The 25,337-nt window shown below is 38.6% G+C and overlaps 1 protein-coding gene across 1 annotated transcript in view; it reads left to right on the top strand.

Annotated features, from left to right (window-relative positions):
- The first annotated feature begins 5,631 nt into the window (after positions 1 to 5,631).
- LOC109050272 (trinucleotide repeat-containing gene 6A protein-like) overlaps positions 5,632 to 25,337 on the top strand; it is a 32,738-nt gene continuing 13,032 nt past the window's right edge. Inside the window, exons 1-6 of the mRNA XM_042722882.1 lie at positions 5,632 to 5,923; positions 7,631 to 7,678; positions 13,653 to 13,742; positions 19,501 to 19,818; positions 20,562 to 20,609; positions 22,469 to 25,022. Coding sequence (XP_042578816.1) covers positions 20,564 to 20,609; positions 22,469 to 25,022 — 2,600 coding nt within the window. The 5' untranslated portion in view covers positions 5,632 to 5,923; positions 7,631 to 7,678; positions 13,653 to 13,742; positions 19,501 to 19,818; positions 20,562 to 20,563. The remainder of the gene's footprint in view (positions 5,924 to 7,630; positions 7,679 to 13,652; positions 13,743 to 19,500; positions 19,819 to 20,561; positions 20,610 to 22,468; positions 25,023 to 25,337) is intronic.

Genomic DNA, 25,337 nt, shown 5'->3' with positions numbered 1-25,337 from the left:
GGCGAGGAAAGGCTTAAGCCTACATTTAATTTTAGTCATTTTAACTTAGGGCTGTCAATCAATTAAAACATTTAATTGCGATAATCACATGATTGTCATGAGTAAACTCGTGAATAATCATAATTTAATCACACCCCCCCCACCTGTTTCCCAGACAAGGCTTAAGCTAGTCCCAGACTAAAATGCATGTTTGAGCTGCCTCAACTGAAAATATCTTGCTCTGACATATCTTAAAATATGTCAATGTGTCATTGTTCTGTGACAAGATGCACACCTTTAACGTTTTCTTTTAAAGCATTTTTGTAAAAGTTGCTTAAATAATTTAACTAAGGCCTAGTCCTGGCTTAAGCTAAGCCCCATTTGTGAAACTGGGTCTTCAAGTTTTTAATACTCTAATCAACATGGGCATGGACAAATAATGTTGCTTTATGCAATATATGTTTATTAGTGAAACCATAGCTAGCATGAAGAGTAGACATGTTTCATAGGTCCTAGATGTTTTTCAAAGAACTTGTTCATGTCTATTAGACACATGAAAAAAAGAACATAGAAATACCAGGTTCCTATTACTTCTCTTTCTTTGCATTGAGCAGTTTACTTACAGAACCCTGTTTATTTATTATTACATTTGTTTGCCTCTCTGTGCCACATACTGTTTTCTGATGCAGCTAAATTCTCAAAACTATTTTCATTGATATATTTTACTGTTTCTGTTGTCAGACAACGGGATGAATATGAAATAGTGACTGAAACGCGACCCATTAAGATTACATAACCAGCTCTCTCTTCAAATATGTTAATCTGTACAAAATACTGATTTATAATCGTGCCGTTGTCTGATAAAATCAAATAGGCAACACATAAGAAAAAGACAATAGCTGTGCTGTGATTTTGGCTATACTTGCATGTAAAATTAGAGAAGCAACATATCTGTTTTAACTGAAAGCACAGCTCCTTTCAGCAGCTTGCTGAACAGAGCAGACGCAGAGAGAGAGGCGTGCGTGCACGCTGGGAAAGATAGACCTCACGCTCGTGCTGCATTCAGCTTCAGATGCATAATATTTTCATTTGCTACAAGCAGGATCCACAAGAACCACGTTTAACTCGGAAACGCAGACGGTTGTCGTGGTAATAAACACCGTAAACAGCAACCGTTCGCGTGTCTGTGCTTAATGCGCATCTCGTATATGAAAAGCATTTTAGGGGGCCCTTGGCTTTTGGGGGCCCAAGGCAGTCGCCTACCTTTGCCTAATGGGTAAGTCCGCCCCTGTGTGTAACTAATGCATTTGCTTAACATTCCTGCTACTCATTTTGAACCAGCATGAATTTAAAAGATGTTTCACACTGGTTTGTGGTGGTCTCTGTTGGTTTGGAGCTGGTGTGAATACCTTCTTGGGGATACTAGCATCCAAAACACAAAGACATGCTGGTGACAAGCTTAGCTGTTGGAAAAAAAATCTTTTATTTTGACATTTTGTCACTTCCGGGTAGTCATGTCACATGGGGATAAGTAAGTATTTACTTGGCACACCTTCCTGTGTAGTGTTATGAAGAAGTTGAGTGAGCAGTTGGAACATTCCCCTTTATTGACAGTTTTGTTTCATTTTATTTCATTTCATTTCATTTCATTTTTTAGGCTGTGCCATGCCTTGTTCTTTCTGCATATTGTTGTCCATTCATTATCGACTACTGGCTGCTGCTATAGGGGATAAAACTATTCATGGACAGGGCAGTGGAGCTATAAGGGAGCAGGTCAAAGTTTCTGTTTACTGTAGTGAATTTGGTCATGCTGTGAGTCCATTTAAAGCCCTGTTTTGTATCATTGCCGACTTTCACTGCACTGGGAGAGCTGTTCCTTACCCCCACTCACAGAAACACCCCCCAGTGAGACAGAACAATGTAGGCCACAAGGGTGTCCATCTATGTTATAGATATGATTTGACCCAAGCTAGATCAGATTAGTAAAATTACAATAGAATTCATCTTTAGGCATGGAAATTGTTTCCATGAAGATGTTTCTTGAATTTAAGGGTTTTATTTTTTTGCTTCAGGGTTCCAGACTTTACTTTTAGTTGAAGTGGCGCTATCTTTGAAGTAGTGTGACATTTACTTTTTAAACTCATACATTTCTGTACTTTTTTCACACAGAAGACTGAAAGCACAGTGTGAGTCGTCTAGAAGCTTTCACAAGTCTAAACTCAAATGCATGCCTTGCAGATGAAATACATTACACAGATAGGTGTGAATTATTCAGATGAGGGTGGGATGGGCACATGCAAATAAGTCTCGTTTGGACCAGAGCAAAGTTTAGAATGGAGCTGTAACAGCTCAAGGGGAAAATGCCTCCATCTAGAATATATACTGCATGCATACATGAATGACAATAAGATCACTCTGCCATGCATCTTTTGCATCTTTATATTGCTTTTACGTGACTGGAGTAGTTCTGAAACAAGTCAAGCTGTGAAGACAGAGATCACCTGGAATAAATTTGTAAATGTAAAATCATAGAACTCCAAAAATATATTTTGCAGTGTTAATCAAATTTGTAAGATTTAAAATGTTTTTTAAATTTAGCATACAGTATTTTATAAATTGCTATATATGAGTTAGCTTTCTCTGATAGAACACCTAAAAAGTGAAATTCTGTTTTGCATTATTGACAATACCATGATATTAAAATTAAGACTTCTAGATCATATATGTTGTGCTATTTTATGCAACCATTCAGTGCTCTTTTAATATAGTTTGGTTCATAATATAAAATTATGATATAAAGAAATTAATCAGCAAGGATTTAATTGATCAAAAATAACAGTAGACATATATAATGTTACTAAAGCTGTCTTGTTTCAAATAAATGCTGTTCTTCTAAAGTTTCTTTTCATCAAAGAATCCTGAAAAAAAACAGTATAATGATTGCCACAAAAATATTAAGCAGAACAACTATCAATATGAGTAATAATAAGAATAAATGTTTCTCAAGCAGCAAATCAGCATATTAGAATGATTTCTGAAGGATCATGTGACACTGAAGACTGTGTAATGATGCTGAAAATACAGCTTTGTATCACAGGAATACTTTTAAAAAATATAAAAATACAAAACAGTAGTTTTTAATTGTAATAATATGTCATAATATTAATGTTTAATTGTATTTTTAATCAGTAAATGCAGCCTTGGTGAGCATATGAGCCATCATTTAGAAACATTAAATCTAAATATAATGTAATGTAATGTAATACATATAATGTAATGTAATGTAAACCGAGCTGTATGTATAAACTAGCACAACACAGAAAAAATGGTCTCATACTCTGGAGGGGTTAACCGTTGATGAGGCAGTGGTGTGTATTAACATTTATTAATGACAGGGTGCATGGCTGTGTGAAAATGATAAATGCCTTGCAGAATAGTGGTCTGATAGATAAATCGAGCCTGGAAGCATGGCAGGGCAGAGCAGGCCGACCTGCGAACGGTCAGACAGGTAATTGGTTGGATGCAGAGTGTAATTCAGCTCCAACAAACCCCTTTCACAGCTGGCACCCTGTCTGAGAGAGTGACTCTAGGGGGATGGGTGAGAGACAGATAGAGATTGAATATAATGATGGGGTAGTGGAGGAATTGGGTGAGAGCAAATGAAAAATAGGGCCCTTGTTGGTGAGACTCTTGGTACATCTGGGGTCCAGTGAATGATGAGGATTAGGGGGACAGAGGTAAAGATGAAAGAGGGGAAAGCAAATAATGTGAGTGACATGCAAAGTTTGTGTCATCACAGCTGCATGAGTGTATTTTTGTGATTTTTTTTGCCAACTTGCAAGTTTTGTTAATTAAAAAGTTAAGTATATTTAGACCGTTTTGAAATATAACACCAGTGTAACAGAGCTCACTATTAAGTGAGTTTGGAAGCGAGTCTCTGAATGCCAAAGCCAGCCATGTATTTGTCATGCAAAGCTGTTCCCCTCCTCCTGCCCGGTCTGCCCGAGCACAATGCATCTGCCCGCGTTCCCAGGCTCCGCTTGCTCTCATCGGTCTGAGAGGGGGGAGAGCAGCCCACTGGCCTGACCAAACTGACCCCTTGTCCTACTGCAGCAAACTCACTCACAAGCAGCTGGCCTCAGACCTCCGCTGATCATCAATATTCATGCCTCATACAAAATTCATTCTCAATACCACAGACGCTGGGCCTGAGCTGTCCCGAGCACTATGCGATGTTACTTATTTTATTTTATTTTATTTGTGATGAAACAGACAAAATATGCCTTATATAATATTTGGAATGACTATGAAAGGATGTGCTTGGTTCAAAAAGATACATAACCATATTAAAGAGCTGTATAGTTGGACAATAGAAAAATTTGTAATTAAATAATGTTTGAAGTTGCAAAAGGCTTATACTGCCATGGTTTCATACAAGCAATTGTTGAAATTTTGCAACAAGATCTTTCAAAATATGCAAAATTTCTGTAACTTGTACCTCTGAACTCAATGGAATGTGGCTCTACCTGCTCATGTATTTTTAGTATTGTGCAATGACACTCAGATTAAAATGGGACCTGACATCAGGATATAAACCTGAATATCCTGATCAAGTTTATACATTTAAAACAGTTTGTTTTCTGTTTAAAGCCGGTTCAATCGGTAGCCATGTCTGTGTGATTCCTGATTAGTGAGGCAGAATGAGCGCTTCAAAAGGACATTTTCAACTGTGTGTCACTGCTTTGTCTTCAAAATGAAAACGCAGGCAAATTCCAGACTAAAAGCTGGTCTGTGTCTATATTGTTGTAGATTTATTTAGGTTTTCCTAGTTGGCACTTGGTTGGTGTTTTTGCCTTGCGCTGAAAGACTATTTCACAATGATGAAGGTATTCACTGTAAACAAACAACTGAACAATGAGGGATCTGTTTTATCTAAAAGTGTTTTAGATCATAGTTTATTTACAGAAAGGTTCTGAATACATGATACAAATCCATAATACTTTGATGAGACGGAGAATGTCAAACTAGGCCTACTTAGGTACAATGTATAATTTACATATAAAAATAAATTTTAAATATGGCATTCATTAGAACACAGTATTATTGAAAAATGCATACTGATAAATGGATCATAAATGGGTTAGATTTAATAAAGTGAAACAAGCCCTGTTTGAGATTAAAGCAAATGCTAGTATTTGACTTTTTGTTGCCATCTGAGTAGCATTACAAAGTCACTTCTGCACAGTTTGAAACCAATACAATTGCATTAGCATATATTATTTACTTTTATTGTATATGGGATATTACCCCATTGCCCTTAAAATGTATGTTGGTTTCAACATGACAATGTTATTTTTTTAAACTCTCTGTTTGAAATAGTCCTTAATGACATTATTTTGGATGATCTGTCCATTTCTATTATGAATTCACTTTATATCACGTTGGCAGAACACATCTAAACAGCAAAGAAACCCACCATGAGTCTCGGTTAACCATCAGCTATGTGGCTGTGTTTCAAAGCCTAGTGAGCTGCCAACCTAGACAGCATTTTTGGGCATTAAAATCAGCTAAGCTCACGCATCACTCATCATATCTGTTTTAGAACCATGCTTCTAGAATTCCATATGATGTCAAAAAAATACCGCACGTGTCCGCGAAGGCCAAAAGTGGTAACTTAGTGAGGTAGACAGCTAACTAGGTTTTGAAACACTGCCTGTATCTGGCCACCATTTTGGAGGTGAGTGTGTAGAGTTGGAGGAAGTGCTCTGAGAGCGGCGCTTGAGCTCTTCCTGCAGTTACAGGGATGAACGCATGAACGCGAGAGAAGAAAATGGCGATCGAGCAGGACAAATGTTTCCCCTCCTAGACTCTGCAAATGTGTTGAATTTCTAAAGCCTTATTATTTGCTTTCATTTCATCTCTACTGCACTTTAAACTACAAGAGGTGAGTTTTGCGGTCTGTTCGCGTGTGTATCTGTGATTTTCCCCATAAAAGCGGTATAGATTTATTCAGCAGCGTATCTGCGGTATCTAAGCTGAGCTCAGTAGTTACTGGAGGCACGGTTGAATGTTTTGCTGTGGTGTTTGCGTTTGCACGATAGTTTCACAATTTAAATGTTTATATAAATAGTGTCTACTGTCTGCGTTGCGTCTTAAAAGCAAAGCGCATGTTTGTGTGGTACATTTCTTGAACGTTGATCTCCTGCTTTCACATAATGGCATCGAAATGACATTGCAGTCGGTTTCGTAAGTGTATCGTTACTAAAGTGCTTACAAGCATAAAAGTCGAGTTCATGAATGTAACGTTACAGCGTTAAAATATGAGGTCTCGTGCGTTCTTGGACAGTTTTATGCAGTGTATTTTGTAAATATGTTGGATGTTTAATTCGACGTCCTGCAACTTTTCTCGATGTCGCCTCGTTTTTTGGTTAACGTTAGTTGGTTGCTACCAGCCGTATTCGATCCATGGTAATTAAACAAAACAAAAAAAGAGATTGTGTCGCTATTCATCTAATGTGAGCATTAATAAAACCGCGTTTGATTCGTTAAAGCTGATAAAAGACAGGCTTTAGTGGCCATCTGGTTTGTTAGCACTCTTAGCTCAGCTGCTGTATTGCGCACATCCAGGAAAATTATATTTAATTGGGAAACGTTAACCAGTTTGCTTTCTTTTAAACTGCTTTAATGACTTAACAGAGTGGCGAGCGTCACATGCTGTGTGTTTATCGTTTATTTCGTGTTTATCTTTTTAAAGTACGCAGTCACAGCTGCTAGCACAGAGGGAAAAATTCCACAGCAAAGCTGCGTTTCCTTCTCCCAGACCAGAGTGAAGAAAATATAGACATTACGAAGTCGCTTTTTGAGAGTAGAAGTTGTGTAGAAACGTGTTTTGAGTGAGTTATAATGTAATGTTTTTAAGGGCAGGTCAAGGTTGCTGGTTTGCCCCGTTAGCAGCAGCTGAAGCCCGTGGTGGGGGAGGAGGGTGTCGCTGATCTCTGCATTTAACCGTCCAAATAAAGTATAGCTGATGTTAAACCGAATAACTTGTTTTATTTTTAAGAAGCCTGTTTCTTTATTAATCACGTATTGCTTTAGTTTAAAGTAAGGTTTGCTAAAGAATACAGTCTGGGTGAATATTATAGGCTGCTGTTCATGCATATATTCGTCCCGTTTCCTCTGTGACTTACAATTCGAAGTGTGTCCATCCATCTTTTCCCTTATTTCCCACTGTGTAAATATGGCAAGAGGCGAAGTGAGTTGATTTTGGTGTCATATTGTGGTGTGATGGGAAGTTTGTGGTTTCCATTGGGTAAATCACCCAAGTATGTGGCACTTGAAAAGTAATGAAAGTGAACATTTTTAGAAAGGAAAAAAATATAGAGATTTATTCTTTGCCTAGTGCAAAAAGGTTGCCTTGTCATGGCACACCTAAGTGTTGTTCACACAATATGTAGCCATCTGTACAAGAATGAGATGTACACTTTGCATTCACCTCTCTAAAATTAAATGTCAAGCTATATAATCCGTTTTCACTCTGATTTTGTCGGATGTTCATGTAATAACTTGGTTTTTGTCAGCATTTATGTACTGGAGAATGAAAAGTGAAATGTCAGATTGATAATTGAACATCTGTGTGTTTATTTCCTTACAGAGAATTGGATGCTATTGCCACCAAAGACATTGAAGAGAAGCAACACAGGTCAGTAAGTCGGCTCATCTCTCTGTAGTCATTTTCAGTAGTGTAGATGAGCGCTTGCTTTTTCCAAAGCCTGCATGCTTCTGGGCTTTTCCTATTCATGCCTTTGCTGGGCGGCACTAACAAAGCCGGGTCAAAGCAGCTGCTGCTGTTGTAAGCAAATGCAGTTCCGTTTGAATTAAAGGGGTTCCCAGTGCTGAGTAAGCTTTGCTGCTTAAAAATGTTTGACAAAAACAGTGTTTGTGTAGCTCTTTGTGACGCTACTGTATTGCAGTCATGAGTCATAAACACTTGCCTCCACTGTTTATAGCTGCCGGAGATTGTTGTCATTTTAATATGTACCAGATAAAAACTACTGATCAAGATGTCAAGAACAATTTTTAGTTTGATTTGTTTTTGTCTTGTTGTGATTCAGAGAAGCATCTGTATATTGCTTACCCGGCATGCTTTCAACTCCAAGTTAATCATAGACTGTTTTTGAATTTTTCTTATCAGGGAAATGAACATTGCCCCTGTTAGGTCATAATCACGTCCACACCTAACAATGCCAGGGACTAGATCATAACACGTTTGCTTTCACCGAGTTTGATCACACATTATATTATTTATTATATTTCTAGCGTAATTTTTTTTATTCTTGTTTCTTGATATGTCATGTTCACACGTGATCACATTGCTTTTCATCTGTTGGCATATAATGAGAAAAGCCAAGTCTGGTTTGTCATCTTATTAACTCAGATTTAGAGTTTCACAATTTGGAGAAAAACAGATTGCAAATATTTTTAAATAATGCATTAAAAAAGTTACAGGTTTGCTGTACTTTATATATCAATAAGTCTATAAGAATATGTACTACTAAATATGATAAAATTACAGTTCTAGTATTTATGTCTGTCTTAAAACATATTTACATGGTAAACCATCGAGCTTTTATTTTGGCGGAAAACTGCAAGGAGCTCTTAAAGCTTTTTTTTTTTTTGACAACAGCTGGTTTATGAGCGCTTGTCTTTAAAAGTTTGGAAAGATGGTTTGCATGTTGTGTTCACAAATGCACGTTAGAAGCAACCAGAAGAGCATAGTGCAAAGATGAGTGGAGTAGCAATTGCTGTGAATTGAGCTGCTCTGAGACACTGAGAGAAAATAGATCATGAGCTTCTTGAGTGTAAACACTCTGAAATGTGCAGCACATATATTAAGTTAAGTTGCAGTCTTTTACAACCGCGCTAAGCTGTATCATGTTTTCGGTTTAACTTAGATTAAAGAGATGGGTCACCTTCAGTTGCTGGTCCCCATTGACTTGCATAGTGGGGACCAGAAACTGAAGGTGATCTTCAGTTTAATTGTAAAGCCGTGCTCAGAGCAACTATTATTTAGAATTATAAAAAAAAAAAAAAATCATTTATATGAAGTCTTGCAGTGTTATATGTGCTGGTATGATTTTGACTGGTCATCTTTCAGCTGTGCTTATCTTGGCGCTTCATAAACGGATGCCCTGTCTTTGTGTTTGTATATTGGAGGCTTCTGTTGTTGAGATGGCCATCTGGTTAAACACTTTAAGGAGAAGAGGTTGTTCCTGGGGGAGGGGCAGGGGTGTGCGGCCCCAAGCGCAATCTTCATAGGCTGACTTTACCCCCTGGAAGTGGCCATATTCTACTTTTCACATCAGATGGACCTACTTGAGAAATAAATAAATGCATGCATACATAGTGTATGTGTGTATGTATATATATATGCTCTGGGTGTTTGCTGTGTACACGCATCGGACGATTTTTGCCTTGGTTTGAACAAAAATAGCAGATGAGCTGATTCCAAATGCAAATTCATTTTCTGCCAGCAGGAGGTGCTTTTGGAGCAGCAGAAATAATCCCTGGTAACGGCTGTAATCAAAGCAGCTCTTTGCTCACAAACATTACTTTATCTAGCATTATAGGAAAGATTAAATGAAATTGAAGCTTTTCTGAAGACAGTCAGTTTCCTTCAGATACATTCATGTAAAAACACACGCATGACGTTTTGATTTTGAAACATGCTGTTGCTCATGTTTAATCAGCGCAGTCAAAGCCTTTTGGAAAATCTATCTATCTAAGCTGCCACAAATAAATCAGTGATGGGAAACACTGAGTCAGTATAAACCCCGGAACAGACCAAGCCGATGGTCGGCCATCCGGCAGTTTTTGTTCGTCAGCCGGCAAAGTTTTCTCAGTGTGTTCCACACCATTGGCTGAAGTTGGTCCTAGTCTGCTTTTTTCGGCCAATTCAACATGTTGAATCGGCCTCTGAGCTCGTTGGTCACTCAGGCCATCTGATCATTCTGATCGGCTGTTCAGCTGGGGAACAAGTGCATGAGGAAAAAAAATGCAGAATGGACATGCTACTTGGCCATTGGGTGTCAAGCGTTGGCTTAACGTGTCATCTCAACTTTGGACCCAGACGCTGCCGACCACGCAGTCTGCTTTCATCACCACTAGTTCGTTCGTTGGCGTCGGTTTGGTGTGTTCCGGAATTAACTTTCTACCCCCCACTTTTGGTAACTGCCCTACTTACCAGGCTGGTATATCCTTAAGAGTGAAGTGTTATCAGAGTCTCTTTGAGCCGTTTGTTTTAGCTTGTCATAATTTGTTGATCCTTTTTTTTTTTTTTTTTTTTTTTTTTTTTTTTTTTTTTTTAAGTAAACTAATGGCAATGTAATCAAAATCGATGCAGTTTATTTTCATAATGCATATTTATTACATATTTAGTTAGTTATTTATTTATTTTGAAAAAATAATAGGCTAAGTGCTATAAGTCAAATTCTTTAAGTTTTTATATTAATTTTTGGCCAATGAATCACAGTCAAAATACATGTGTAGTGAGGAGGAGAGAGAGTTTGTAACCATAACTGTAAAAAAAAAAAAAAGTTACAATACAGTAATAACTTAGAGGAGATTAACTCTTCCTGCAGACTGGGGTGTCTGAAACCCTGTATTTTTTTGTGATCCAAAAAAAACTCCCACACTGGAGAGTAAACTTTTCTTTTCTTTTCAGTTTTTTGTCAGCAGTGGTAGCTACACACTGTGTCCTTGCCTTTTTCTGTTTTAGGACAGATGGAAACCAGCATTAACCAGCATTAAGTATACTTCGTTTTTTACGCATATGCAAGGGTCTGCGTGACACAAATTTCACCAAGAATGGTATGCACATACTGTGTATGCACAACCAAGTTTTTGTGAACAGGTTGCACATGCGCAGTGAATTTGTTTTGCAATAATCAGTTGTTCTACAGGGTGGCTACACTTGCCCAGGCATTTGTTTCACAGTAGAAAACAAAACTAGAGATGGAACAACAACAAAATACCGTTTGATGGCAGTAAGAACAGATGCTTGTGTTGACAATCACTTGTGTGAGGGGGTTATGAGAGTTTTAAATTGTACAAAGACAATTTTATTGGTAGTACACACTGGACAAAGATGAAACTTTGACCGCAAACTTGTCTCGCCACCTGTGTTTGCGCAAGCTGTCAAATGGAGTATAGAGCTGCACAATAAATTGAAAATAAACCACTCACGATTTGGCAGTTGGCTGCATTTTTATTTTTATGTGCAGCTTGACATTGAAGTATGTTTGAATGCTACTGCATCTAAAAGCCAGAGGTCACTCTCACGCAGAAACTCCAAACAGGCCCCGCAGAAGTAGTACCATAACAGGCTTAGTTCCAGGAAGTGCCAATGGGCATCTTTCTATCCCTGTTCTTCAAGCCTTCTCAGGTATTTTCATGATAATAAAGTATATTTATAATGATGTTTGACGAATGTTGCTTTTACAGATGCACATTATAAGCGACTAAAACTCATAGTGATTTCAGACAGAGTAGCACTTCCTACTGATTAAAGAGCCATGCTTCATGGACAAGCTGTGCGTAAAACATAATTGCACCCTTTGCAATATCAAAATCACACTAGACAGGTCGATTTACTCAAGATTTAGTGTTAATCATGATTTATCGTGCAGCCCTAGAGTATTATTTGAAAGGCTACCCGTACAACTGTGCACATACCCTAGCTTGCGCATAAAAAAAAAAAAAAAAAAAAAAAAAAAACTAAGTATGCTTTATGGTGCAAGACTGCCACCTACTGTCACATTGTCAACCAGTTACCGGTGCAGAATTATCAACATTATATTGAAGGTGTATCACGATATGAGTAATTTTATATCACGATAATGATATATATCATGTTTTTTCTTTTAATACGGTTTTTATGATATTTAAATCTTTGTCACCATTAAAATCCTTGTCACCGATGTCGATATCAAACTAATACAAGAAAAAAAAAAAAAAAAACTCAAGCTCACTGGAGATAAACAGTCAGTGATGAAATAAGGACAAGAAATTAATTACAAACAATAGGACAAAAAATTACAATAAATAAGAAATACACAGTAAAGACTATTTAATTTACACAATGTAAGTTATTTGTTTATATATGTGTGTATATAGGCATAATTATTAGCCTATTAATAATTATTAAATTAAATTTATTTTTCTTCTAGTTATAAAAGTGATTTAGTCGAGCAGTGAGAGATTTTCTCTCACTGTCGTTTGATTAATATTAAAGGTGGTGTATGTAAGATTTTGACTTTAATAAAGCATAAAATAGCATAATATGTTTGCAGATATTTAAGAAACATGCTAAGTTAACATACTTGTTTATCATATCATACATATTCTCCTTTGAAAATGTGCGTTCCGGGCTGAATTGACGTTATTTGTTTTGGTTTGTGAAACCCGCTGAGTGCCAGTTTACCTATTTGTATTTTGGCATCCCGGGTTGCCAGTTGGCGGAAAACACAACGTATTTCATTCATCGTCAAGTGCACTCGTTCCTGTTTGTGTTGTCAATCTGGCAACCTGCGTGTGCATCAAGTCTGAAGAGGAGAGGCCGGGTGAAAAAAAAAAAAAGCTCTCCAATATTTTGAATTTGGAGCGCAATGCCTAGTTCAACCATTCGGTGTCAATCCTACATACAGCACCTTTAATGGCTGACAGGGGGAATATTGGACAGCTTCCCCTTTAAGACCGAAGTCCAGATCCGTCCATTTATGAGGATACTTGCAAAGCTGGGCATTTGAATGCATGTAAGTGTTTATGCAATTGTTCAAAGCCAATAAAGCGACAAAAATGCTCACGAGTTCTATTAGCAGCTGACTTACACACTCCTCTCACACAGAAACCGAGACAGCGTGCTCATATACCTCTGTTGTTTGTTTCAACAGCCTATATCAGTTGTTTTAAACTGCAGTGCTTAAAAACGCGTGCAAACAAAGTTTTCAAGACCACGCGCACAGCAACATTACCTAGGTGTGCATGCTGTTATTCACGTTCCTGCCTTCATCCACATGTAATGCATGTAAGACTGCCGTCATTCAAATGATGAAAAAGTGTTGCCGTAAACAATGTATTTTGCGACGATAAAACAAACGATAGAAAATAATATGAAACAACAGTCTTATTTCGTCTATCCGATATATATTGGCATATTGCCCAGCCCTATTATGTTGTATCCTGTTGTATTAACATACTATCTGTTTCCTTTTTTTAAATATCACAATTATCATAAATACCGGTATATTGCAACACCCATAACTGCAAAGAAAAAAATGTTTAGTTTTTCTCAAAATATTACTGTTAATATTGCCAGTGAGTTGCTGAGCTCATTAAGCTCACTTACTACATGAACATTGTGCATTGTGCAGAACTAGAGTGTTGGTAGTCAGGGAAAAAGTGCTTGCCGGTTTGACCCACAGAGATAGTTGGTTGTTTATAGAGGAGTAATTTCCCGGTGTAATCCGTTAAGGAGATTACCAGAAGCTTTCTCCCTTTTACTAAATGCGTTGCTGCATCATTTATTTGGAGATGTAGCTGTGGGAAACTGTTAAGAGTTGTTAAAGATGAAGCCAAGTTATTGTGTCTTATCTGCCATTTGATCCTTTCGTTTTCAGGGAAATCATTCGAAACACGGATGAAGAGTGGACGGAGGAAAGTGTAGAGCTCATTGGAATGACGATAAGGAAGAGGGGGCTGGTATAAAGGTAGGAATTATTGTCTGTTTATGGAGCTGAAAATGGCCAATAGCATTTTTTGTAGTTATTTTGGGCTAAGTGTATTGTCACGGCATAAGCTACTGTGCCATGTTCTTGAATGAAATTGCATTATCTGTGTTGAATTCTTATTAGGAAATAATAGCAAAGCCATTTTATCATAATGACCATGCTTTGCCATTTATACAGACCAAGGCACATCATAGAAACTTGTAAGTGGGTGTAGCATTTTTCCACTGAGTGATGTGGAAAGGCTGATAGCTCAGGTCTTTATCTCTTGACCTTGTCTTCGCTCTCACACTAGCTTAAGGCTAAAGCCAGCGGTGTGACTGGCACTTGGTTGTGTCTGGCAACAGTGACTAAATGCTCTCCTTGGAAATGAGTTTGCAGGGGTGTCTGTGGGTTTGCAAAAAAAAAATGGTCAAAAATTAATTGTGTGTGGACATGATGAAAATCTATAAATTGTTTGACTAGGGAAAAGACCTTAAAGTATTATGACGTGAATACTGCATCAGCTTTATTACAAGAATCATGTTTCCAGTACCAACCCCTCCCCAGTTACCCCGGGTGACTTTTTACTTATCTGTTGGCCCAGATGTCCCGGTGTCGTCTTCATGATACTGAGTGATACTTAAGCAATAAAGTTGCCTTAGTCTTATTGGCTGCTGAGTGCATAACAATATTTTGCTCCCTTTTATCTTGATTGGATAATAAACTTGCACTCACACTTGCATTTATTCCTTATTTCATCATTTCAGTTCAGCTGGAAAATGATTTGGTCTTCATGTAAAATTTTGAAACATGTCCCAGTCTACCTTTTTAGTTTTTCCTTCCACCTTTTATGTCTAACATCTTGGAAAAAGTCAAAAGTTTGTAATGGTCTTTTTTTTATATTTATTATTATTAGCAAAACCTTAGGGTCATATAATGAAAAATGCTTCAAGAAATGGTTTGTGGTGTCTGTTTTGCGGCGAAGGTTTAGTTTGTTCACTAGCTGTTGCTTAGCAATGACCATGCACAAAACAGACATTCACTTGCAAGGAAGAGCCACTGGCAAAGATGGTCTGCATTAACTCATAGAGGCTGGTAAAAGCACTTAAAAATGCCAAAAGCAAAACTTTAGAGTCCCAAGAGATAGTACCTTGTCCTGTCGGCTTTAATAGTTATAGATTACTGACGTAACTGACACCAAATATGGACAAGTCATTTCAAGTCAAGGCATGTTCATGCATACTTGAAATTTTAAGACAAATTGCAGACCTGATCATGTCTGCAAGTACTTTTGGGAGTGTTGAAGAAAGTGTTTTTTTTTTATTATTATTATAACTTCACTTGCTTTAGCTTGATATTTGAACAAGAAAAATACAGTGTTTTTCTTGTCATTTTTGCGCTTCAGCGGTGAAGAAATGCACTAGTATTTTTGGTGTTCCTGGAAAGATGCCTTCAGATACTGTGTAAAACGGAAAGCATTCATACTCTCTGTAATGCTGTAGTCATGCAGGCTTGCCGTTTGAATGCACCACTGGTTGTTGCAGTGCAACAGATCTGCAGGGTAGTCTTGCTTGTTGCAACGTGACCACCTAACTTCCTGACGGTTGTCTATCCACAGCAAGAGAGTCAAAGTTTTTTGAACAGGAAGTTGCCCCTAAGAAAACAGACCTGTTGCATGGTTGCAGTATTATTTCACACTTTTGTTTCCTATTGAACTCCTTTGCTAAAACATGTAAGTGTAAAAAAATACAAATTCAAAAAAAGAAAGCCCACAAAAAAGCTCCCCCTCACAGAGCCCCCGCTACAGGCAGCAGGAGGAGCTGACAGGAGTTTGAGCTCGAGCAGTAAAATGACACCGTGCCTGTCCTTTTTTTTTTTTTCTTCTTGTGAAATGTGAAGAGAAGGAACAAAGCTGGGTGTCTTTGAAAGCTTCTGTTAAACCAGGAGAGGAGGGGGAAAGAAAGCTGTTATCTAATCCTGTATTACTTGAAGGTAGATGTTCAGCTTTTATAATGCACTACAAATGTGTTTTACTTGGTATCTTGAGCTCTTCTAGTCTCTTTTCTTCTTAAATTGTTGAATTGGTAAAATCTTCACAGCTGCTGTGATGTGAGAGGATTAATGTTTCATACTAGTCTGTTTGATAGCTCTCTGTTCTAAACTGTGGACCTGTTCTATTAAGATCAGGATCGTTTTTGCACCATGTGGTCTGCCCATTGAAATGTATTTAATTCTTTGTTTAATGGGAATCCGAACTGCTGCTTTATGAGGTCATTCCTAAAGAGGAAATTCCACAGCCAAAACAATGTCCGCGAACAAGCCTCTGGATATTGCTAACAGTTGTGCTTGGGGTGCAGTGCATTAAGTGTTATGAAGCTGAATGTGCAGTGGTGGACTGTTAAACTACTTGTTAGTGACTTACTTTCTGCTCTTTAGAATTGTATGTTTTCCAACCTGTGTGCATGGAAAGAATTTATATAGAGAAACTGAAATCAGATGAATTGCTTGTTTTTGTTCTTGCAAACTAGATTAATAATTTCAACAAAGGTTAATAAAGTACCAAAATGCATAATGGTAATACTATGTTTCTGGGGGCATGTCACATTGTATTCTTTGAAATACCTTGCAGTAGCATTTAAAATATAATGGCATTTGCAGTCATCATATTATGATATTACTATCTGATACTGTACCAGTACATTAAATGGATGTAACAGTTCCGTAAAAAAAAAAATCAGTTTCAAAAGATACTGTATTACATATAGTCAGTCTTGACTTGATTTTTATTGACTGTAATATTATAATGCAGGTGTGCAAGTTTATTATTAAAGGGATAGTGCACCCAAAAATAAATTTAAATTATACATTTTCCAGAAACTGTTTGGTTACCCACATTCTTAATCAATAAAGTGTTGGCAGAGGGTAAGTAAATGATGACAATTTTTCTCATTTTATTCTGTGTACTATCCCTTTAATGAGGTACTGTGTGTTGTCTTTGCATGTACCTGGCAGTCCCCATTTTACTTATGTAATTTTGTGAAAAGGGGTGTTAATTGTATTAACTCCTGCGGGAATTATTGTGAAAGGTGGTCTCGGTGACAGGTTGTTGGAGGGGAGGGGATAAAATACAGGAAGGTTAGTCATGTCCATAATAAAGAAATATTGTTAAATTATTTAAAATATTTACATTTTTTCTTTAGTGATAACATGTACTGGTGAACCATTTTCATTATAAGCCCAAAACATGTATATTAAGTTGTAAATAGTCATAAATATTTAGTAAATCGTTTTTATTCTTTGTTGGTGTTTTTTTTTAATTGTTTGTGTGGAAATTTCTCAATGAGAGTATTAGGGCCCTAGGAAATCTATTAAAGGGGTCATATGATGCTATTTTTCCTTTCTCTTTGGAGTGTTACAAGCCCTTGGTACATAAAGAAGATCTGTAAAGTTGCTAGGACTAAAGTCTCAAATCCAAAGAGATATTCGTTATAAAGGTTGTCAACTTATATACCCCCCCCCCAAAAAAAAAAAAAACGTCTCGTTCTAAACCCACCCAACCCCCCCCCCCCCCCCCACATCTCTACAGTATGGTAAGGCAGAGTTTCCCAATCCCAGTCCTCTTATCACATACATTTGTTCTATTTGACCGTAAGTGCCCTGCGAAGTGGACATCACAGGATATTCTGCCATGATTCCAGTTCGAAGCGAATCCATATGTTCCATTCAAAGGGAATTAAAGTATTAGAGACGTGAATTTTAATTGTATTTATTTACAGAGGTTTATGATGTCACACTCATCTGTGTGTGAAGACGCTGCAGGGAGCAGCGCAAATCCATGAATGAATGTTCGGAAGTGAAGTAAACTTCAACGGATTTCCCCTGCTCAGGGAGTAGGGAGCAGTGAACATGGTGCATTGTGCAGGGATCATATAAATTGAAACACAGTTCATGCATGTAGCTCTCTTCTAATGAGCTGGTTATATGAATCAGGTGTGTTAATTAAGAGAGACATGCAAAATATGCAGAGCAGGGGGGTGCGAGGACTGGGATTGGGAACCGCTGTGGTAAGGGGCGTAACATTTCAGTCACACGCTTGAGGTATTCAGCCAATCACAATGCACTGGATAGCTGGCCAATCAGAGCACACCTCGCTTTTCAGAATGAGCTTTTCGACGCGTTTCAGAAGGCGGGGCATAGAGGAGAAACAATAATGTACATTATGTGGAAAAAAATGTGTTTTTTTTAACCTTGAGCCGCATAACGCATTTCATTACACCAGAGACACAACATAATGTTTTTTTTACCAACGTCATATGACCCCTTCAATCAAAAAGCATATATAATTAATTGAAATCGTGAAACTTACACAATTTAACATCAGTTTATTAAAAGTAAACAAAAATATAATTTAATGCACTCACCCCCAACCCATCCTAATTTTCAGGATTCCATTTTAATGGTTTCATAAAATTTTAATAAAAGCACCTGCAATTAACTGATTTTATAGAAAATATATATATATTTTTTTGTAATACTGTTGTGTATTTACATTTTTCTGGTAAATAAATGAAGGCAAAACATTAATTTATCTTCTAATTAAGTGAGAATTAAACAAACCCTTCCTTTTTTGGCAAACAAGGTGATGCACAACAGAGGTTTATGGTTAAAATGAAAACATGAAAAGAAAAATTGTCTTATTATTCCTTAATGTTTTAATAATTTTATGAGTAGTAGTAGTACTATCATTACATTAAGTAATATTTGTCACAGTTTTCAGGTTAAAACAAACTTATTTTGAGCTTCTGTTTGTATATAATCTGATGATATTTTTTCTCAAATGAAACTGTAAAATGCTCATGAAGTCACTCTCAGAGCAGTTTTTGGGATTCATGTAGGCATTGCGGCAGTGGCTGAAAACACTGGGTGCTTCAGTATGTGTGTAGTAAATGTTTCAGCATGTCTGCGCCATTCATTCACACAGAGTAATTTAGAACAGGCAGGATTCATATTTAAATCTTATTTTTCCAGCTTAATATTTACCGACACTTTTGATTTATTAATCCAAAATTTGGTAAATTCCTTGACATTCCACATTATACAGTAAATTCTATTTTCATTGCTGGATTCCCCAGTTCCGTCTGCGTTTTCTGCAACGTGGAAAATCATAGGGCCCTAGAACATTGTTTTAGTGAGCCCAGAAGTTGTGACGCATATCAACAATTGTTTTCATGGACTATGACTCTCTTGAGATTAAGACTTGAGTTTTTTTTTTTTCACACATTTTACAACCTACTATCTTATGCAGTTTCTGATAATTGTGCAAGATTGTTTTAATAAACTGCTAAACTGTGACAACAACTGCACTATTTTTGTGATGGTAGTCGCAGGGCTATACTGTGTTTGGTTTGAGTTTGGTTGAATGGAGGCAAATTCTGGACACAATCTAGATGAGTGCCTCATTAATGTACCGTGGATTTAACATGGTAGCCATGAATATGATTGGAATAGCTCTGTATGTTCTATAAGCAAGCCAAGTAGACAACTTAATCACAGTCCTATCTTAATTAAATTATTGGCCTTTACAGTGTTTAAAATGAGGTCAGTGAGGGAAAATATGATGGGATATCAGCGAATATGCTTCCTTGAGATGTTTTGTTTATGCAACATTATAGATGTTTGTAGATTAACTTTAAATTGTGCAGAATGAAAATCACACTTTTGGCATAGTTTTAAATACCTGTTTCTATTTTGATTTCAGTGCCAGAACATATTAAGTCCAGTTTCAGCCTGCCTCAGTCTGCCAATTAGAACAGCAGCACCTCCACTGTAACCTGCACCATCAGCAATGCCAAGAGGGCCCCAGCCAGCGGCCAGCCCCAAGCCCTGCCTCGGTACCCGCTCTGTGAAGTTCCGCCGCGTCTCTGTCAGCACAAACAGAAACAGCTGTTGAAGCGTGGGCATTCCCTCACGTTCCTTGCTGCCAACCTGGGAACTCAAGTGCAGCTCAACTCTAGCCAGCCAGGGGAGCTTACAACTGAGAGGTCTGTCCTACACTGCGCCCAAAGCCACCTCTCAGGTACCTGTGCTCTTGATAATGACCTTGTAGATTATGAACCAGCCAGGTGTTCTGAGATCCATGATATGTATGTTTAAAGCTGCTGATAGCCAGAGTTGTTCCAGGCTGTAAAAATATCTTAGTTAGATATACAAGGACAGACATGTATGTATGTATTCATAGAGTAGTGTTTATTTTTGTTTGTTTTTTGTGTTTGTTTTTTTATTAAAAAGCAGAATGTATTTGTTAATTTTTTTTTTTTTTTTTTTTTTTTAGTAGTCAGGTCAATAAATTTGACAACATTTTTCACCAAATCATTTTCTGATTGTAAGCGTTGTCAGTTCTCCCACTTATTTCCAAAATGAGACCCTTTTCAAAGCTTTAAAATTGATCATTTATGTTCCCAGGCACTTTTTAGTATAATATTCTAAAGTAATGTAATGAAGCCATTAATAAAAATAATGAAGCCATTATTTCTGCTAGTGGTTGCCAGTTCAGTACAGACAAGTTAATAGTCACTCGTATAAAAAGAACCATGTCTTCTAATGAAAGATCTTAATCTTTTTTTTTTTTTTTTTTTTTTTTTTTTTTTTAATTCTGCTGTTTTCGTTTTGATGAATTGATATTCTTTGGTCATGGATGCTGAAATAAGCAAAGATGTTTGCTGCATGGTCTTAGTGTGGGGCTGTTTGATTGGTGTTGAGACCTATTTTTTGGCTTCATGTTGCTGTTTTTTTCTCATGGTGTTGCTCTTTGTTTTGTAGGCATGGCTCCCATTCGGGATTCCGTCAGCCACTCCCCTAACCAAACAGGTGACTCACTTTTTCTTTTTCCTAACCATGTGCTGTTGTTTACCGTTTTTGTTTATTGTGTGTGATTAAGTCCAAAAGTCACCTAAAGACCTGTTTGGCTGTTCGTATTTAGGCAGATTGCAAGTTGTTGTCAGCATTTCTGTGGTGTATGCTTAATTATGTCAATAAGTAATTTTGATTTGTCTAAATTTAACCAGTTGCTCTACAGTGTCTTAAAAGAACATTATCATAATGTCTTGGCATAGGAAGACTGACTTTTTTTTTTTTCCTCCTCCCAAATCTTTGTTTTTCCTGTGTTATGTAAAGCCAGACCAGTAGTGCTGCCAACTAGTACAAAGTTCTACCTTTTCTGAATTAGTTTGTACAATGCAGGTCAGAGATTATACACTTTGTCCATAACACATTACAAGTCTCCTTATAGGGATAGTCCATCCAAGAATGAAAAGTCTGTCATCGTTTACAGACAGTCATCGTTCAAAACTGTATGACTGACTTTTTACAGTGGAACTTGAAGACAAAATATATAAAAAATCTGTGTTTTTTTTTTTTTTTTTTTTTTTGACTTGCATTATATGGACATAATATATTTTGTATTTAACAGATGAAAGCAAGTTAATTTCGGAATTACATGGTGACAGAATTTCCACTGTTCTATCCCTTTAACTAGAAGAGTCTACAAGTCTTGTATTGGTTGACAGCTCTTTTTGTCTCCCCTTGGGAGATGAAGTACTAGATCAAAATGTAATGTAACTGTAATTTTCCTTTACCTTTAGTGACCTTCAGCAGAATCTCCCATTTTATTGAGTCACTCTTAAACAGTTTACTTGAGACCAGCAGTGAGACTGTCTTTGTTTCTTTGTCTTCCCATATCTCTTGGTAACACAGCCAGGGAGACTTGGCAAGAGAACAGTGCTCAAGGAAGCTTGGCAGCCATCTTGCAGAAAAATATGAAAGCAAGAGCAGAAAATTATTTCAAGGAACACAGCAGTTGCATTATTGTTAGAGTTTAGTGCCACCACACTTGCCACATCTACGTAAAATCAGTGAACTTGCAGAGACGCTTCACACTTGGTGTTGCTGTTAGCAGTCGTCTGGCTTCCCCTCCTCTTCTATCCTGGCATGCACCATGATCATGCTGCTGCTACAAAATGGTGGCAGATCTACTACTGTTTCAGTCTGGCTTGAGTGAGACACCTCTCAGCAGGACAGAGACAGGGCCTATGGGCAGTTAGCCATTGTTGCGTAATCCATAAATGGCCAAGTTGCTATAAATTCTAAACAAAGTCTACCAAATGTTACTATTTTTAGCATATTATTACAACATTTGGCTTGGGTTTTATTTGCACTGTGTGTATTAGTTAATCATTTTAAAGTATAAGGATATTTAATTATATGTATATATATTTTTAATATAAATATTTATATTTTTCTTTTATATGTAAGTTTGCCGTATTGTATGTGTTAGTCCTAAGGTCTGTTCAAACCAAGGACGATAACTGTAAAGATAACGATAAAGATATAGTTCTATAAATCGTTCTCAATATTAAATAATAGCAGAGTCCACACCACAGCTATAACGATAAAGGCACAGAGAAATTGTATCGTTGGAATCACTTTCAGAACAATTTTTTCCAGCTGATGAAAAATAAAAACATTGACAGCCAATCAGAATCAATCCTGCTATAAGGAGCTTGAGTGCGCTTGGAATAAATAGACTATATCGTCTGCTGGTGTGGACCAGTCACTACACTCTTATTTACCATAAAATAAAAACAGAACATGTTTACAGATGTGTTATTTTTATTTATTTTTCAATGTTTGACATCTGAACTGATTTGACCTTTTATTTGCTTTCACAGGTTTGGAACATACTGGTCTGGAGCCTCAGTATGAAAATTCACCATGGAGCTCTAGCTCACCTTGCGGTGACTCGAACAGCAACTGGGGAAAAGTTATTGTAGATAAGGGACCCTGGCCCTCCATCTCTGGTAGTGACCCAGAGTTGGCCTCAGAATGTATGGATGCTGACTCTGCCTCCAGCTCTGGGTCAGAAAAAAATCTTAGTATGATGGCGTCTGGGAGCGCTGGTGGCGACAGCAATGGCAATAGACAAGGTTCTCATTTCATGGTGGCAAATGGCAGCAATAATGTGGGTAATGGGAGTGTTAAGGGGTCTTGGGGTGTATCCAATGGCTCAATGCTAAGCACATGTCAAGGCTCCATTGAGGGCCCCAGCAGCAACCTGGCAGAAAGCAGCCATGTCAAAATAAATGCATGGGGTACCCAAGGTTCCTCAACCAATGTAGGTATAAATCCAAGCACTTTGAACCCAAATGCCAACCATGGTGCCTGGCCCATTCTTCAGAACACTGGGCCCAACCCCCATGGGCCTGTGGGGAATGGAAATGGTGGCACCAACACTCAACAAAGCACCATAGGTCAAACACCCAGCATGCCGAGTATCAACTCTAAGATGTCCTGGGGATGCCTGCAGGAAAATATGTCTGAAGCTGAAGTCAATGGTACAAACAAGGTTCCAAGTGGGCAGCCTCAAAACCTTAACACTGAATTTAATGGACCAAATAACACTACTAACACGATGACCTCTAGTTTACCAAACTCTACAGGTTCAATGCAGATGAATGAACAGCCCCCAGGGCACAGAGCTTGGCCTATGAGTACAGGGTGCTCCCCTCAGCTCCCTATTTCTCCAGTCTCTAATGGCACTTCCATTTCTCAACATGGCAACAGTGAGGGAATTAACAGTCGGTCTTATGGTACAGCATGGGGCATTTCACCCAGCACTAATTACTCTGGAGACAAATGTCCTGTCCCTAAAGGCCAAGCTGTGGGCGACACTGTGAATGCAACTCTAATGCAGTCTGGAGCCAACAGCTCCTCTGTGAGTGCTGCTTCTTTAAAGAATAATAATAATAACGGGATGGGCGGTCGTGGAGGAGGTTGGGACTCAGCACCCGCTACCTCACAAAATATGTCTTGGGGAGCAGGCAGTGTTGTAGGCCCTGTTGGGATCCCTCACCCCTGGGGGAGTGCCTCCTCCTCATCTTCCTCTTCCTCATCCTCTTCAAACACTGGCACTAAGGTCTCAAATGGGGAGTGGAACACTTTACCCAGCAACAGTCAGCATTCCAATGATAGCACGAATGGAAGCAAGAAGGGAACAAATGGATGGAAGTCCTTGGAGGATGATGCTCTTGGTATAGGGAGCTCTGGTCAACCGTCACAAGCCAGCACATGGAACAAGTCTACAGGCAGTGAAGGAAGTGGAGAGAGCTCGGGAGGTCACAGTGAGAGGGATGGGCAACGTGGTGGCAACCGAAGGAGGGGTAATCAGCATGGCATGATCAATGCAGCTCTCTCTAGAATTGACGTGGACCCCAGGGTGTTGTCCAACACGGGGTGGGGACAAACTCCAGTCCGTCAGAACACTGCATGGGATGTTTCAAGCTCTGATAAAAAGACAGGAAATGGACAGACAGGCTGGGGTAGTGCTCCCCCTCAGGCATCTAACTCAGGTGGTTGGGGAGATGGACCCAGCACCAACAAAAGTAGCAATTCTTCGGTATCTGGGTGGTCTGAATCAAAACCTTCAACTGGCTGGGGAGAAACCAAAGGCCCAGTTGGGCAAAGTGGATGGGAGGATGCCTCTTCTGTTACATTGAGCAAGGGTGGTTCCTCATGGAATGGTGGCAAGGATGAGAAGTCCTCTTGGAATAATGCACCAAAAGCAAAGCAGGGATGGTGCGGAGAAGGCCCAAAGGGAAACCATTGGGGGGAGACCCAGAAGTCTGGTTCAGGTGGCTGGGACAGTGACAGCGACCGCTCTGGATCAGGCTGGAGTGAGCCTGGGCAGTGTGGGACAAGCAACACCTGGGGAGGCAGCGGAGGCACCAACACACCTGACCAGAGTGGTCCTACCACAGGATGGGGAGAGCCACCCAAGACCAACAATCAAAACCAAACCTGGGGCGAGCCAATCAAACCAAGCCACTCTAACCCCACATGGGTTGACAATTCAAAACCGAACAATTCTTCAGAGTGGGGCAAGTCCCAAGATTCCAGCATGGGAATGTTCAGGAGTGGGAACACCTCTCAAACTGGAGCCCCTGGTCAGAACAAGCCTACAGGATGGCTGGGAGGCCCAATTCCTACTGCCTCCAAAGAAGAAGAATCCACTGGATGGGAAGAGCCATCACCTGAATCCATCAGGCGTAGAATGGAGATTGATGATGGTACTTCAGCATGGGGAGATCCCAACAAGTATAAGTGCAGCAATGTAAATATGTGGAACAAGAACACTGCTGGAGAGCAGGATGGCATGGCTGTTTCTCAGCCCCCACAGGCCCAAAGCTCTATGGCTCCAAAGGAAAAGAACTGCAGCTCAGGTGGGTGTCTTCCTTTTTGGCAGTGCCTTGGCAATTATTACTCACCCATTATATTTAGCTTTAGTTATGAAGTCATCCCTTTGGAATTTCTCTGGATGCGCTTTTTCCTCCCACCCTTTTACCTCTAATACTTCCCAGCACTGACAAGCTCTGAACTTACGAGCAAGTGTTTATGTGTGCATGTCTATATATAAATGTGTTCATGCAATGCAGAGGAATGCATATGCATGGTAGAAGTGCAGCTTTTTCCATTATTTTTCATTATTTGCTAAACAGAAAGTGTAAAGGTGTATGTTCAAATCATGCTCCTACTTGATTTAGA

Source organism: Cyprinus carpio, chromosome A3 (genome assembly GCF_018340385.1).
Source record: "Cyprinus carpio isolate SPL01 chromosome A3, ASM1834038v1, whole genome shotgun sequence".
NCBI lineage: Eukaryota > Metazoa > Chordata > Actinopteri > Cypriniformes > Cyprinidae > Cyprinus > Cyprinus carpio.
The sequence above is the reverse complement of the archived record's forward strand: the minus strand, read 5'-3'. Positions and strand labels throughout refer to the sequence as shown.